The sequence below is a fragment of the Trichomycterus rosablanca genome, chromosome 5 (assembly GCF_030014385.1).
Source record: "Trichomycterus rosablanca isolate fTriRos1 chromosome 5, fTriRos1.hap1, whole genome shotgun sequence".
In the NCBI taxonomy this organism is placed as follows: Eukaryota; Metazoa; Chordata; class Actinopteri; order Siluriformes; family Trichomycteridae; genus Trichomycterus; species Trichomycterus rosablanca.
Genome location: NC_085992.1, coordinates 39,766,879 through 39,784,398, shown reverse-complemented (window position 1 = coordinate 39,784,398; position 17,520 = coordinate 39,766,879). Strand labels below are relative to the sequence as shown.

Genomic DNA, 17,520 nt, shown 5'->3' with positions numbered 1-17,520 from the left:
GTAATTAAGATTAAATTACTCTAATGTGCAGCCGTGCTTGTAATTGTGATTTACCTTGACTTCAAAGTCAATCTTTCTGGAATTGTCTTTTTTGCCCCACCAGTTGTACATTATTTATATGTAAAAGTAAATATACAATCCACATCATATTGTTTTAGTCCTATAGAACATGTACACAATAATCATTCATTCATTCATTTATTCATTTTCTTATCTGCTTATCCAATTAGGAGCTTGGGGTTGCTGGAGCCTATCCCAGCTTTTCAATGGGCGCAAGGCACACAGTAACACCCTGGCTGGGATGCCAGTCCATCACAGGGCAGACACACATACACACACACCCATTCACTTATAGGGCAATTCAGTGTCTCCAATTAACCTGACTGCATGTTTTTGGACTGTGGGAGGAAACCGGAGCTCCCGGACGAAACCCACACAGACATGGGAAGAACATGCAAACTCCACACAGAAAGGACCCGGGCCGCCCCGCCTGGGGATCGAACCCAGGACCTTCTTGCTGTGAGGTGCTACCCACTAAGCCACCGTGCCACCCACACAGTAATCAGTTTTGATCAAACACATTTTTCTATTCAATGATAATTTATTAATATAATTTCAACAGCAAAAAGATGACACCACAACTGTTAGCTGGCTTACATCTGATCGTTATGTTTATTCACATTAGAGTACAGTGTTTGCATTGATCGATAGTTAAAGCACCAACTGCCAACCAGTGAGAAGCCACCTTTATGACAAAAAAGTTAATCCAGCACTCAGGATTGTACAGCATCTGAAATTCTTTGATATAGCTTTCTAATGTGTATGCTTAAGACCCTTTAATTTTTGACAAAACATTAGTTAAAATGTTAAACAAAACTAAGGATAAAAAATTAATCCCTGAGTGCATATGGGATAAAAAATTGTGGGAATAATGTGGGGTAATAGCAAAATGTAGACTGTAAAAGGTTCAGTTAAAAATATAGTTAGCACCAAATAAAATTTGATTATACAGTATCATGTGATCAGGGTTTGTCTGAGTTCTAAACTAAAGCCTTAAAAAATCATAGTACATAATAAAAAAACGTTAAGAAAATAATATCAGCAGAATATTGGACTACTCTAATTTAAGGGAAATAAATCACATACAAAACAAATCATCCTGCATTAACAAAGCACCTTATAAAAACAAAGTTTCAGTATAGGGTGAAACTGTACCACATAGATACTAATCAGTAATTGATTGTTAAATGTATGTTTATCATATTAAACAGATTATTAAATACAGAATATAATATAATAAAATATAAAATGATAAAATAATCCACATACAGCAACAATTCTAAGTGCTTATTGCAAAATTACAGATTAATATCTGAAACATCTGGTGCATTTCACCAAGGGAAAAACCAAAAAGTGCCAAATTTGGCTATTGAGGTAATGAAGATGCTAAAGAACAAATAACATACAAGTAAACAGCTCTAACCACTCAGGTGTACAATGAAATAAAATTAAAAACCCAATATAAATATAAAATTTATATGTGATTAAAGAATATCAAATTTACCAATCTAGGAATTGTTGCTCCAATTATCATCTGATAAACTATTAACAGTTTAATTACATACAGTTTTTTACAGACAAGCTGTTCAAATATTGTCTTAATAAGTCAGAAAAAGCCAGATATGTTATCTTTGCAAAGCTCTGTAATTAAAGTTGTGTGTTTTTGTAGCTCCTTTATAAACTTAATGTAGCATTGTTAACATTTGTGTTTCTGTGGGTTTAAAAGCACAGTAAATAGTTGAGATGTTTTCAAAAAGCAATACTTATAACGTTTTTTTTTTATGCATTTTTCTCCCCATTTTTCCTCCCGATTTAGCGCATCCGATTTGTCTTCCGCTGCTGACAGACTCCAGATTTGCATCCAAGAAGAGCACGCCGCTGCCCACACCTTCTTTACACATGTACAGCCCTCCTCTTCTTGTCCCTGCATTCTGTACGGGTGTCTCTTCTGCCAATCAGGATCCTTACACAGCGTATGAAGACCCACCCACCCACATATAGTCCAGTCCCCACCCTGCAGATACAGTAGCCTCGAACCCAGGAGTTCAGAAACTCGGTGCTGGTGTGTCAGCGGAATATCCCGGTGCGCCACCTGGGCACCCTATACTTATAACATTTAGTAAGTTTAAAGATTATTATTTAAATAACTTAATTAAAAGTAAAATTAGCTTAAGGCAAGCAATAAATTAAAGTGTAGTTTGTACTAAACAACAAATTTTGTAATACAGATTTAATTAGTGAACTTTTAGAAGTCAGTAAAGACATTAAAGAACATGGACAAATAGATGTAAAAGAAATCATGGGTTAAATACTGGCTAACACAAAACATAATAATAAAAAAAAGCATTAAAAAATAAAGAAAAAAAAGAAAAAACTAAAGTCATCCCTGGTGGTGAAATGATTTCTCTCAGAATACTGATGGTCAATAAATAAAGTGCAAAACTTGAATTCAAAAATCAAATAACTGAACCCTTATTTGAATAAAATCCACCAAACTGAAATGTCTGTGAGGGAAATCTGTATGGTATATAATACCGGTAAACAGATAAACTCCATTAATAAAACATGTCTGTACTTAAAAAAGCAATATGAGCCAATAATTAGATTTTTTTTTTTGAAAAAGCATAGCAAATTCACATATTAAGTACAGTACCAGGACATGCACCCATAACATCAACCACCAGCTACTAAAATGATCTTTCAAATAAGCTTAGTGAAGTAAAACATATTTCATCTCATTATATTAGCACTTTCAGTCAAACCCTAAGATGTTACCTAACAGTTACCAAATTCATTTCATTTCATCCCTCATCTTGATTGTTGTTTTCCATCGGTTCTTGAATTCAGCTGATGTGTTTGTCATCACTTAATAGAATATTCTGTTCAAAGTCTATAGGGTAACAGGTAACAGCACATGATGTCCTCAGACCTCACTCAAAGGAAGTTATTGGTAATTTGGCGCTGATGTTCAAACAAGTCTTCAATCTCAGCACTGTAGGCATCTCCTGTACAAAAGCAAATCAGAGCTGTAAGAAGCAACAGAGGGATCAGAGACTTGAAGTATGCATAGAGTTTTCTGTTTGTTTGGTTTGTTTATTAGGATTTTAACGTCATGTTTTACACTTTGGTTACATTCATGACAGGAATGAAAGTTACTCATTACACAAGGTTCATCAATTCACAAGGTTATATCAAACACAGTCATGGACAATTCAGTGTTCACTTGCATGTCTTTGGACTGTGGGAGGAAACCGGAGCACCAGCACTGAAAGGACCCGGATCGCCCCACCAGGGGATCGAACCCAGGACCTTCTTGCTGTGAGGCGACAGTTCTACCCACTTAGTCACAGTGCTGCCCGTTTTCTGTTTGTCATGGTGCTTGTGTGTGTTTTGAGTGTTGATCCTACCTGCATGACAGCCATACATGAAAACACTGTGGCCATCATATCTGCACCTACAGCGCATGACGTTATTCATGAAATCAGACTCAGCCATGTCCAACGATGGGTTAACTTCCACCTGTTGGGACAAAGAAGCAGAAAGTATGATTTATGGGTAATAAATTAGCAGATCACAGACCTACATACAGTAGTTCCATAAATGGGGGTTACCAAGACTAGAAAAAATGATAAAACCTGTTGTATTAAGCTGCACATGAAGCAGAAAGCTAGTGTGTCTCAAATACCATTCTATAGGCTATACTAAATAGTGTGCCAAACTGGATTCCGACTTATGGCGATGCTATTACTTTGTCCACACTGTGATATTTTTCTGTGTGGATAGAGGCACAGCCCTCCAGTTTGTTAGTTAAGAAGTGTTATGTTTGCTCTGTTTACAGCCTGACACAGTCTTGTCGCTAACATTGCTGCCAAGCAGTAATTGTTGGTATACCTATACCTATTTTTGTGGTTAATGGATTACATCTGACCATCCAGACAATTATTATTTCAAAATTTTTTCAACCTAGACAAAGGACCATTGTTTCATATACTTCTTAAAAGGTGCAGAAAAAATCCCAACTTATACAGTAGGCCTACCAGTTATAGTCAAACATAATCACTAATAAGTAATTAAGAGGCCATTGCAACTTCACCATCAAGTTGTATAGATATTTGATTTAACATTTTTTCACCAAACCCGTAAACTAGGGCTGTCGTTAATTGCGTTAATTAATGCAAAAATTAAAAAAAATTTATAGAGAATAAAATTTTTAATCAAACGATTATTACTGGGCTATGTTTGTGACACTTTTAACATGAGTCACTGTGGTAATTTGAGCTGCTTTAACACAGCAGCATTGTGTTTATGGGCTGCCGTTAATTGCGTTAATGCGATTAACGTTAAAATTTTAACCGCAATTAAAGAAATTCATCGAGGATAACATTTTTAATCAAACTATGTTTTATTGGACTATGTTTGTGCCACTTTAAACATGCGTCACTGTGGTAATTTGCACTGCTTTAACACAGCATTATTGTGTTTATACTGTAGCGATAACACGGGTCTTTTTCCAGTTTGCAGTCGTGAGTTACAAATTACTCGAGCTGCTGCTGCTAAATTTTATGAAATGTAGGGTGTTTTGAATAATATTTTTTTGTTTTCAAAAAGCGTGAGAAATCATCACTAAACAAAATTACAGTTATTAATTGACGCTTCAATATCATCTTTGGTCAGAGCACGCCTTTGTCTCGTCAGGCATCTGCGCACACGGATACGCGTTACAGACAAAATGAGCTCAGACTCAGTCTAATTTTATTTCAGAGGAATTTGGATGGAAAGCCCATGTACTGTACACGTTGCGGTAACATTACAAACACTGGTGTTAAATCGATCGCAATGGACTGTAGACGCTTTAACATAGTTAACGATGTGGGTCTACATGACGTTATACGTGTGCATCTAGAAATGGTTCATATAAGTGCCCTAAGTGCCTGTTTTCAGTGGCAGGGTTATGAACCGGATAAGATAATGTGAACAGTCATTTAAAATCACTGGCTGAAAGATGGGTAGCTGGTAACAACTCTATATAGGAATTGGCTGGCTTTCTAAAAATAATTTGGATTTGATAATTTTATCATAATTTTATTTTTTTTATTGGTAAACATTTTCTTGCAATAAAAATGTGCATAACTGTTCAAACTGACATACGCCCCCTCCGGCACGTACGGTCAGTACAGACTGCATTTTTAACCTGCACGAGTCGAGTTCATACACCGACGGGAACTGTGTATGGAGCATTATTCAGTATTAATTCTCAGCCCTGTGTAGGCGCCATCAGTCAGCCAGCAGGGGCCGCAGCTGCACCAGTTATGAGGACCTATGAACCGAATTTTTTCCCCCTAACCCTGAACAACAGCCAATCGTTGTTCATGCTGCCGCCCAGCCCAGTTGGAAGGCAGAGCTGAGATTTGATACGATGTATTCGAAACCCCAACTCTGGTGCGCTAGCGTACTTTACCGCTGCGCCACCTGAGCGGCATTTCTTTGCTTTTCTAAACCTGTCCAAGTTCGTATATTTTTGGAATTCACCTGGATAAATAAAGTAAGTAGTTTAGAAGAAAACAGTCACCAGCCATTTTAAGAAAGAGGAAAAATTCCTCTGCACTATATTAACTAAAACCACAGCGTGTGACCACAGCGTGTGACCACAGCGGAGCAGATTTAGATATCTGTCTGGTTTGCTTGGTGTTGGTCTGTATGAAATCAAACATACTTTCTCATTTTGACCATTGCTGCACCACTTGTAATTACCATCAAAAGGCTTAAAATGTAGTTGAATAAAAATGTTTAGAGTAAACGTAAAAGACTTATATATATATTTATAAATCCGTGCATGGTGTGAGGCCTGGTAGCAGTAGCCTAAAGAGGCAGCTTAAAGGTGGTGACTTTGATGGTGATGCCCATAACTATTTATGTAATTAACATGTAACTTTGTTAATGACAGACAGAGAGAGCATTTGAAATGCCAGCCTTGATTAAACCGTGATTTTTATTTTTAAAAATCCCTTTTAACGTATTATGTTTATTTTAAAAAATCTACTAATGCACATGATTCCACTTGCAAACATCACATAAGCTACCTGCAAAACACATTCTTTCTTTCCCCCCAATTTTCTTCTTAATCTAGTCGTATCCAATTACCCTGACTGCATTATGCTTTCTCTGTACTGATACAACCCTCCACTGCTGACTGAGGAGCAACGCAACAGACACATGCCCCCTCCGTCACGTGTGTAGTACCGACTGCATCTTTTCACCTGCACGAGGCAAGTTCATATGCAGATCAGCCTTGTGTACGGAAAGCCACACCCTGATCAGCATTAAGCCAACTCTGCACAGGTGCCATCAATCAGCCAGCAAAGGTCATACTTGCACCAGTTATGAGGAACCCTGGTCCGGCTTGTCCCACCCTGTAAACAACAGCCAATCATTGTTCATGTAGCCGCCCAGCCCAGCCGGATGGCAAAGCTGAGATTCGATGTGATGTATTCGAAATCCCCACTCTGGTGTGCTAACGTGTTTTACCGCTGCACCACCTATACTATGTTTATTTTTAAAAAATATATTAATGCACACAATGATTCCACTTGCAAACATCCCATAACTCATCTAAGATACCTGCAAAACCCTTTCTTGACAGATTCCGTATATAGTGGTATTGTGATATTATTGGCAATTTATTAAATAGACTTATTTGATACTTGAACTTGAATACTTGAATTTTGAGAAATTTCGTCAATAATGGCGAAATATGTCAAAATATGTGTTTGTGCCGCTCAGCTGGCGCATCTGTAAAATCTGCTAGCACACCAGAGCTGGAATTTCGAATACATCATATCAAATCTCAGCTCTGCCATTCGACTGGGCTGAGCGGCCACGTGAACAACGATTGGCTGTTGTTCAGGGTGGGATGAGCCAGACCAGGGTTCCTCATAACTGGTGCAATTACAACCTCTGCTGGCTGATTGATGCCGCCTGCGCAAAGTTGGGAAATAATGCTGATCAGGGTGTGGCTCTTTGTGCACAAGGCTGATCCGCATATGAACTCGTGAAAAGAGGCAGTCGGTACTGTGCATGTGTCGGAGGGAGCGTGTGTCAGTTGCAAAGCTCCTCAGTCAGCAGTGGAGGGTTGTATTGGTAGAGGTGAAGCATAACGCAATCAGGGTCATTGGATACGACTAGATTAGGGAAGAAATTTGGAGGAATATATAACATATATATGTGTGTGTGTGTGTGTGTGTGTGTGTGTAGCTATTCGCACTGGTAGCAAGCATTGACAGCAAGAAGATTGACTAACTACTAAGTAATGGGTTTGTAAGTTCCTTATTATTATTATTATTATTATTGTTGTTGTTATTATTATTTTAATTTCAATTAAAATGTCACGTTTGCAATAAAGTAAAACACTGACCCAAATAATAACCTTGTCCATCCAAAGGAATAAATGGATGTACAAACATGTCCTTTACATCCAACCTACCTGGAAGATATAATCTCCAGGCCTGACATCTGTAATATCTACCCACTGGCAGTCAATATCATGACGATATGTATCCCAGCAGCCCACAGAAATTCCTTGATCTCCATAGTTGTAACATGAAAAGCGTTTTTGAAGTCCTTAAGAAAAAAAAAGATAATTAGCTTCACAGCCACGTTATATAATACGTTTCATTGTATATTGTGTTTTATTTGCTTAAAGATTTGAATGCTGAACCAGCTTTTACCTTCAGGACAGAATGTATCTTCCAGACAAAAACTGGCTTTGTGCCCCTCTGCCACTCTGGTTCCGTTAAGCGTGAGAAGGTCATAGTGTGTGAACACTTCAATGCTGTGGTAGTGTCTGCAAATAAACACATCAATCTCTCATTAAAAACAATGTCTTCTTCCACAAGGTACACAGACTGGAAATCTGCTGGATCAGTTTAATGTGAATGTGTCTTCAGAAACACTTAAGCTTAATGGTTTTCAGGTTGTGAGGACAGAACAGTGGGTCACTATGGAATGCTTGTGAATGACCTCACTGCTGCAGTACGAAGGTGTTGGCTGTGGAGGCAACACCCCTTCAGTGAATGCTGCTGATGTGTTGGTGGGGTCGTGTTTGCAGTCCTGTTTATTCAGGTTGTCTGAATGGACAGCTTTGAAATGCAAACTTTGGCGGTGTTGCTTTAAGAGATTGCTAAATAAAATACAGAACAGGACTATCCCTAGTCTGGACTCCACAATAACTTGACTTGTTCCCACACACTAAGTTGTTATTATTTTCATTTTATTATGTAGAGGCTATGGTGTTTGTCAAAACACCCAATGAGTATGTAGATATTTCAAAGTTATGGGCTTCTTATAACTTGTTTAAACCTCTTAAAACATAAGTCCATAAATATCACTTTCCATTGTTATGCTATATTTTTCTAGAATAACTGCAGTTGTGTGCTGCAGGTCATTAATTTTGGGACATTACTATTAGCTCCTGTAAGCAAAAGAACAAGGACTTCTCTTATTTTTAACCTTTGTCCAACATTATAACAACAACTAACTGAACTTAAAGTTTCAGAATATAAAGCAGCTCTTTCACACACTTGGGTGTAATACTGGGGGAAGCCTACCAACTACAAATGTTAATGATTACAATGATCATGGTATTACAATGATCATAGTAGTTGCTACACTTTAGTATTTTGTTTGTAACATTATTTGTCAACAAACATTATCAGAGTATCTAATTTTGTTGAATACCTTTGAAATAATGGCTATGTCTTAGATTAGATTAGATTAGATTAGATTAGATAGACTTTATTGTCATTGTAGTTATACAGCAAGACTTTGTTTGGTAGCTCTCAGTGAGATCAGCAGCTTTTTTATTTTTATTATTAAAATAAAGTAAAATAATTAATATAAAAAATAAAATAATCTAAAAAAAGATAAATTATTTTATTATATATAAAAATAAAATAATTTATCTTTATTATTTTATGAGCTACACTGCCGACAAGTTGCCACTGTTGGGCCCCTGAGCAAAGCCCTTAACCCTCAATTGCTTTAATTGTATTTGGTCACAATTGTAAGTTGCTTTGGATAAAATCAAATGCAGCAAATGTAATAAGTCTGTTTATTTAATCACATCTTGTATAGGACTGCTAACTATAATTTTTTGTGTAAAATATACATTATGTATGCTGAATTTGCCCTGGTCATGATATTTATGTTAATGTTCCACATTACTGCCGTGTTTGTTAAGTATTATTTTATTCAATTCAAAGACTAAAGGTTTTCTTGACATAAAACCAGATGTTTAATATCTTAATGGGTTACTTTAAGCATGCTGGGTTGAAACGTGTCTAGGGCAGCTGTAGCCTAGTGGTTAATGTACTGGTCCAGTAATCAGAAGGTTGCCGGTTTAAGCCTCATCACTGCCAGGTTGCCACTGTTGGGCCCTTGAGCAAGGCCCTTAACCCTCAATTGCTTAGATTGTATACTGTCTCAATTGTAAGACACTTTGGATAAAAGCGTCTGCTAAAATCCCAAAAATGTAAATGTCTCCTTTCTAGCATCCAACTTTGCTGATGATTAAATAGCATTGAGTGGAAACAAATAAATGAACTAAAATGACTTAAAATTTATAACAAAGACACTTATTGTGAAAATGTTAGCCATCTCTGAATGTCACTGGTTATAAAAAACAATCTTTAGGGGGGATTTTTTTCAAAATAATTCAAGCAAAATCTGTCATGGTGAAATTATCCAGATGTGAGAAAATGATTGTATATATGAAATGTGTTTATTTCTGTGGTGGCTTATACAGAAAGTCTGTCACATGACAAGTCAGCCACTCAACAACAGGCATTTGTAAGACTTCAACTGCTATCAAAATATTGCTCAGGATATCCAGGCCTCTAAAATGACGTCACGTCACACCCTACACTTGCAGTTCATTATCTTGGAAATCCATGAACTCATAATGAAAACAAAAACACAGCCCATTTTGTGAGTGGTCTTTGTTCTGGTAACTGTCACTCACCTGTGGCACTGGTGCCAGGTCCAGGACTCTCGTGTGGCTTTGGGCCTGAAGTCGGCTTTTCCCAGGTTCATGATTCGGGAGGAGAAGCGCAGCAGGCGTCGGTGTCCATGAGGCCAGTTCATCCTACTTGCGGACGAGGACAGGCAATTTTCTTCATTGGCACAGGTTAGCAGGTGAAGAGGACGATCCTCCAGGTATGCCGATTGCTGCACCAGCTGGGCATCCAGCACCAGGTCAGGGGCAGCTAGAGAGAGTACAAAAAGAGTAAATGGTAATAAATGGTACAAAGTTGCTGATGCATATTTTTAATATTAGTTAGTTTGTATGGGACCTGGGCACTTTCTTTGGGGTTTCTTCCCGTCCCCCAAAAGCATGCAAGGGGCAGCACGGTGGCTCAATGGGTAGCACTGTCGCCACACAGCAAGTAGGTCCTGGGTTTAATCCCCAGATGGGGTGGTCCGGGTACTTTCTGTGTGGAGTTTGCATGTTCTCCCAGTGTCTGTGTGGGTTTCAGGACTAGTAATTAGAATTTGTTAGTTCAAGCCCCACATCGGCCAGCTTGCCACTGTTGGACCCTTGAGCAAGCCCCTTAACCCTCAATTGCTTCCGATGTAATGCTGTCTCAATTGTAAGTCGCTTTGGATTAAGGCGTCTGCTAAATGCTGAAAATGTAAATGTAACATAGTTTGACTACTTTGATTGTCTAAATGTGTAAATGGCACCACATCCAAGGTGTATTTCATCACTTTACCCAGTGTTTCTGGGTCACAGGAGCCTTTGTAACTCTGAACTGGATAAAATGATTAATAAAAGTAATTGATGGGTAAATGCTTACACTGTTATAAAGCTGGGATGTATGAAGGGCGTAGTTATATGTTGTCTCTTCGTATCTTTAAAACACACTTTAAAAACTATGTGATTTACAGGGGTTGTGCTCAGCAGTCACATGCAGTACATAATGAACACAATACTAAAGGAAGCTTACTCTCTGAACAGGTGACTCCAGCTGCTCGGACACCTCCCCCACGAGGGCAATAGACGTTGTTGTTTCGTCGACACTGCTGGATTGACAATTCGGAGCCCACACAATGAGTCCCACTCAGCAACACCTCCTGAGCATAAGGATCTCCTTGCCAGTAATATGTGTCCTGTCCACAAAAAAAAACACATCTATAATTCTCAAATAAAATTTTCTTTTTTAAATAGCACATAAAGTACATTTGATAGAGAAAATGAATGTAGTATTTTAGTGTAGCAGGATATTTTGTTAATACGGCCATGTCACAACTATTCAACCCCTATATAATAATGTTGATCTTAGATGGATGGATGGATGGATGGATGGATGGATGGATGGATGGATGGATGGATGGATGGATGGATAGATGGATAGATAGATAGATAGATAGATAGATAGATAGATAGATAGATAGATAGATAGATAGATAGATAGATAGATACTTTATTTATCCCAAAGGAAATTATCTTAAAACCTACTGCTAGTCTGTATGACCTAAAGTTGGGTTACAACATGATTAAAATATTGTGAATTAATAACGTCCCTTAATTTGCTTCATCTGTGATGTGGTACATATACATCATCCAGAGATGTAGTCTACAAAACTGCCATTTTACTCTTGATGATTTCATATCACATTTTAACTAAATTTTTTGTTGTTTACTCTGAGGTGGTTCTGACGGAAACCTTTTTACCAACCTGAGGTCGAAACCTGCAAATCGAAACTGCTGTGCCAACAATGCGGCTCCTGCTAGATATGACCTGGCGGGAACCTAGTGTGTTTGCACCAAAAATGTCCAGAACTCATTATTGACTTTATGACAGACTGGACTGAATAATGAAGAACTTCAATTGCTTGATTATTTATTTTGCTAGTGTTACTTTTAGTTAAAATTATTTTTGTGTACGTGTGGTTTGTGTAAATCCTAATCATTACACAATTTATTCAAATTATTTTCCAGGCTCCCTACTGAGTCTGGTTCCTCTCAAGGTTTCTTCCTGTAATTTTAGCAGATTTTTTTTCCCTTGGTTTGTTTAACAGGGGGTCTGTCAGTCCTGTACTTCTGGGGGTCTGTCGGTCCTGTGTAAAGTTTCTTTGAGACAGTGTCTACTGTAAAAAGTGCTATACAAATACATTTGACTTGACTTGACATGACATGATTTCAGGGTGTGTTACAACCATGGTGAAAACTAAGAACCTATCATACAACGATCAGCCATAACATTAAAACCACCTCCTTGTTTCTACACTCACTGTCTATTTTATCAGCTCCACTTACCATATAAAAGCACTTTGTAGTTCTACAATTACTGACTGTAGTCCATCTGTTTCTCTGCATGCTTTGTTAGCCCCCTTTTAGGCTGTTCTTCAATGGTCAGGACTCTCCCAGGACCTCTACAGAGCAGGTATTATTTGGATGGTGGATCATTCTCAGCACTGCAGTGACACTGACATGGTGGTGGTGTGTTAGTGTGTGTTGTGCTGGTATGAGTGGATCAGACACAGCAGCGCTGATGGAGTTTTTAAAAACCTCACTGACTAATAATAGTCCACCAATCAAAAAAATATCCAGCCAACAGCGCCCTGTGGGCAGCGTCTTGTGGCCACTGATGAAGGTCTAGAAGATGACCGACTCAAACAGCAGCAATAGATGAGCGATCGTCTCTGACTTTAAAACTTTACATCTAATAGAGCGGACAGTGAGTGGACACGGTATTTAAAAACTCCAGCTGCTCTGCTGTGTCTGATCCACTCATACAGCACAACACACACTAACACACCACCACCATGTCAGTGTTACTGCAGTGCTGAGAATGATCCACCACCCAAATAATACCTGCTATGTGGTGGTCCTGTGGGCGGCCTGACCATTGAAGAACAGGGGGAAAGCAGGCTAAAAGGTATGTCAAGAAATAGATGGACTACAGTCAGTAATTGTAAAACTACAAAGTGCTTCTATATGGTAAGTGGAGCTGATAAAATGGACAGAGTGTAGAAACAAAGAGGTGGTTTTAATGTTATGGCTGAGAGAGGAGATAACTTTACTGCACCAGAATAAGAGGTGCAACTTTAAACGTGACGCTACGCATTTGCATTTGTTTATTCATCAAGTCTCCACTTTAATTTAATAATGGTCCTTGTGGGTCAGATGCCAATGTAAAGCACTGGAAAGATTGGAATCACCTTATGGGCAACACCTTCTCTCACTAATTTCATCACTCACATCTTGTACTAATTTAGAGCAGGCAAGCCACCTTTAGAATGAAGTTCCTGAAGAAAACACACACTTGATTATAGAAAAAGCCAAGGAATCCATTACTGAGGTCAACATGTGCTTCATTGACTACAGCAAAGCTTTTGACTGTTTGACCACCCGGAATCATGGAATTTACTCAGGAAGAGGGAAGTACCAGAACATCCCATCGTTCTAATCAGGAATATCTACAACCCCTGGCAAAAATTATGGAATCACCACTCTTGGAAGATGTTCTGTCAATTGTTTAATTTTGTAGAAAAAAAATAAATCACAGACATGCCACAAAACTATCATTTTTCAAAATGTCAACCCTCTGGCATTAAGAAACAATAAAAAAAAAGAAACAAATATAATAGTTGTGGTCAGTCACAATTGCTTTTTTTAGATCAAGTAGAGGAAAAAAATATGGAATCACTCAAATCTGAGGAAAAAATTATGGAATCACTCTGTAATTTGCAGTTTAAAAACAAAACATCTGCAGCAGATTAGATTTGCTAATTATTCTTCAGTTTAAAAAGAGTGCTTACACCTCGGAGAGCTGTTGCACAAAGCAGATTGTCATGAATCATGGTTCCAACACAAGATATGTCAGTTGAAACAAATGAGAGGATTATAAAACTCCTTCAAGAAGATAAATCATTGTGGAATGTCGCAAAAGATGTTGGTTGTTCCCAGTAAGCTGTGTTTAAAATCTGGACCAAGTACAAACAAAATGGGAAGGTTGTAAAAGGGAAGCACTGGTAGACCAAGTAAGACATCAAAGCATCAAGATAGAAAACTTAAAGCAATATGTCTTGAAAACAGAAAATGCTCAACAAAACAAATGAGAAACAAGTGGCAGGAAAGTGGAGTCAATGTCTGTGACTGAACTGTAAGAAATCACCTAAAAGAAATGGGATTTACATACAGAAAAGCCAAACAAAAGCCATCATTAACACCTAAAAAGAAAAGAACAAGGTTAAAGTAGGCTAAAGAAAAGCAATCGTGGACTGTGGGTGACTGGATAAAAGTGATCTTCAGTGATGAATCGCGAATCTGCATTGGGCAAGGTGATGATGCTGGAACTTTTGTTTGGTGTCTGTCCAATGAAATTTATGAAGATAACTGCCTAAAGAAAACATGTTAATTTCCACAGTTGTTGATGATATGGGCCTGCATGTCGGGTAAAGGCACAGGGGAGATGGTCTTCAATAAATGCCAAAGTCCACATTGAAATTTTGGACGCTTTTCTTATTCCATCAGTTGAAAGGATGTTTGGTGATGATGACTTCATTTTTCAAGATGATAATGCATCTTGCCATAGGGCAAAGGATGTGAAAACTTTCCTTCAAGAAAACATATAATGTCAATGGCATGGCCTGCAAATAGTCCGGATCTCAATCCATTTGAAAATCTCTGGTGGAAATTGAAGAAAATGGTCAATGACAAGGTTCCAACCTGCAAAGCTGATCTGGCAACAGCAAGAGACAGTTGAAGGCAGATTGATGAAGAATACTGTTTGTCATTAGTTAACTCCATGCCTCAGAGAGTTTAAACCATTATAAAAGCCAGAGGTGGTGCAACAAAGTAATAATGGTGCAGTGTTTTCTAATGATTCCATAATTTTTTCCTCAGATTTGAGTGATTCCATATTTTTTTCCTCTACTTGATCTAAAAAAAAGCAATTGTGACTGACCACAACTATTATATTTGTTTCTTTTTTTATTGTTTCTTAATGCCAGAGGGTTGACAGTTTGAGAAATGATAGTTTTGTGGCATGTCTGTGATTTATTTTTTTTCTACAAAATTAAACAATTGAAAGAACATCTTCCAAGAGTGGTGATTCCATAATTTTTGCCAGGGGTTGTACACTAATCAGTGAGCCAGTCATGACAGAAAAAGAATGAACAGAATAGTTCCACATTGACAAAGATGTTAGACAAGGCTGCATTCTGCCATCATTACTCTTCAACATGTATGCAATTGTAATTGTAAGCAAGCGTAAATAATTGTGTTTTTTGCTGTAGGTGGAAATGCTTTAGAATGAGAGAGTCATTTGTGATATTGTATATATTTCCACAACCACCACCAAAAGTACAATTTACATCATAAACTACATTAACTAGGAACCCATGTCATGTGGTCCCACTCCTTAAACACTACAGATAAACTACTGTATAAAGCTTATGTGATTAAAAACACCCAAACCCAAACATACACACAACACAATCCACACACAGCCAGAACTGAGGCAGTGTTTAGAAAGAGTAGAACAAGAGACACATTGAGTGAATGCTGGTTCATTCTTAATGAGTGTTAAGTGTACTTTTCTGGAATCTCACCTGATGGGCACGAGCAGCAAAGCCGAAGCCCAGCTGTCTGCACACAACCATCGCCTCGTTAATGCCCCAGTTCTCACTGCACACCGCTCCCCAACGTTTCCTGCCCCCCACCTCCATCAGCACTTCCACACGGCCTTCTCTTACATCTCTGCCCCCTGCTAACCTCACCTGACACACACAAGAAGAAAATCATTGTTAATGTATACATTTTATGGCAGTCTAAATTTTAATCATTTAAACACTACTGTACACCGATCAGCCACAACATTAAAACCACCTCCTTGTTTCTAAACTCACTGCCCATTTTATCAGCTCCACTTACCATATAGAAGCACTTTGTAGTTCTACAATTACTGACTGTAGTCCATATGTTTCTCTAGTCAGGACTCTTCCAGGACCACTAATAGAGTGGGTATAATTTAGGTGGTGGATCATTCTCAGTCCTGCAGTGACACTGACATGGTGGTGGTGCGTTAGTGTGTGTTGTGCTGGTATGAGTGGATCAGACACAGTAGCGCTGCTGGAGTTTTTAAATACCGTGTCCACCTAATACTGTCCACTCTTTTAGACACTCCTACCTAGTTGGTTCACCTTGTAGACGTAAAGTCAGAGTAGATCGCTCATCTATTGCTGCTGTTTGAGTTGGTCATCTTCTAGACCTTCATCAGTGCTCACAGGACGCTGCCAACAGAGCGCTGTTGGGTGGATATTTTTGGTTGGTGGTCTATTCTCAGTCCAGCAGCGACAGTGAGGTGTTAAAAACTCCATCAGCGCTGCTGTGTCTGATCCACTCATACCAGCACAACACACACTAACACACCACCACCATGTCAGTGTCTGTGGTGGTCCTGGGAGAGTCCTGACCATTGAAGAACAGCATGAAAGGGGGCTAACAAAGCATGCAGAGAAACAGATGGACTACAGTCAGTAATTGTAGAGCTACAAAGTGCTTCTATATGGTAAGTGGAGCTGAGAAAATGGACAATGAGTGTAGAAACAAGGAGGTGGTTTTAATGTTATGGCTGATCGTGTGTATATGCTACCATAATTATAGTAAAATTTCTAAAATAATAAAATGAAAAATAGAGACACTTTGATTAATCATTTGGTGCTGAAGGGCCTATTATTTTCTTTTTAGTAAACCGGACTGACTATAGTAGATTCTCAGTGCATACCTTATGCTAAAATTATATATGAATTGTCAGATGTAGTCCAGGTAGGGTCTGCAATGAATTAGAAGCGACAGTGGGTCACTTGGTCATGAACTTAAAGGCTGCAGTGCAAAAAAGCCACAGCTACTTTTTATTATCGACCAGCAACAGTCTTTATTCAAACTTAAAGATGTGCACTGTGGGGTGGGGACTTTTTAAATGCGTGGCAGCCCTTAAACCAATGTCAATGTTCAAAACCCATTTCCAGAAAATTTGGGATGTTTCATGAAAAGCAAAAATAAATTAATAAAGGAAAAAAAAAACATCTGAATCTGTGTGAATCTGAAATGTCTCAACTTTTTTTTAGTTTGCTGCAGGCATCAAATTCTCCATGTCTTTCTATTTACAAACTACAATGAAGCTGATCAGTAAAATCATAAAGATCTTTTCTGTCTTCTTTTGCCAGGTAAATAAAGATTTAAGAGAATTAACAAATCACAGTTCCTTCTTACTGCATTTTACACAACGTCCCAACTTTTTCGGACACGTCTTACTTAATGTTGGACAGGGCCACCCATGTTTCAACAGCTTCCAATTTAACCTTCTAATGGACTGCTAAGTATTTAAGTGTTTGATCCATAGTTTTACAAGCACCAGTAAAAACTAAAAAAAGCTTGTTCGTCACCAAGAAACCTTC

General features: G+C 38.2%; 1 protein-coding gene across 1 annotated transcript in view; it reads right to left on the bottom strand.

Annotated features, from left to right (window-relative positions):
- Positions 1 to 2,994: 2,994 nt before the first annotated feature.
- The window catches only part of loxl4 (lysyl oxidase-like 4), a 43,844-nt gene continuing 29,318 nt past the window's right edge, over positions 2,995 to 17,520 (bottom strand). Inside the window, exons 8-14 of the mRNA XM_062995183.1 lie at positions 15,673 to 15,840; positions 11,061 to 11,223; positions 10,076 to 10,319; positions 7,785 to 7,900; positions 7,541 to 7,677; positions 3,468 to 3,579; positions 2,995 to 3,065 (exon numbers count right to left, since the gene is read on the bottom strand). Coding sequence (XP_062851253.1) covers positions 2,995 to 3,065; positions 3,468 to 3,579; positions 7,541 to 7,677; positions 7,785 to 7,900; positions 10,076 to 10,319; positions 11,061 to 11,223; positions 15,673 to 15,840 — 1,011 coding nt within the window. The remainder of the gene's footprint in view (positions 3,066 to 3,467; positions 3,580 to 7,540; positions 7,678 to 7,784; positions 7,901 to 10,075; positions 10,320 to 11,060; positions 11,224 to 15,672; positions 15,841 to 17,520) is intronic.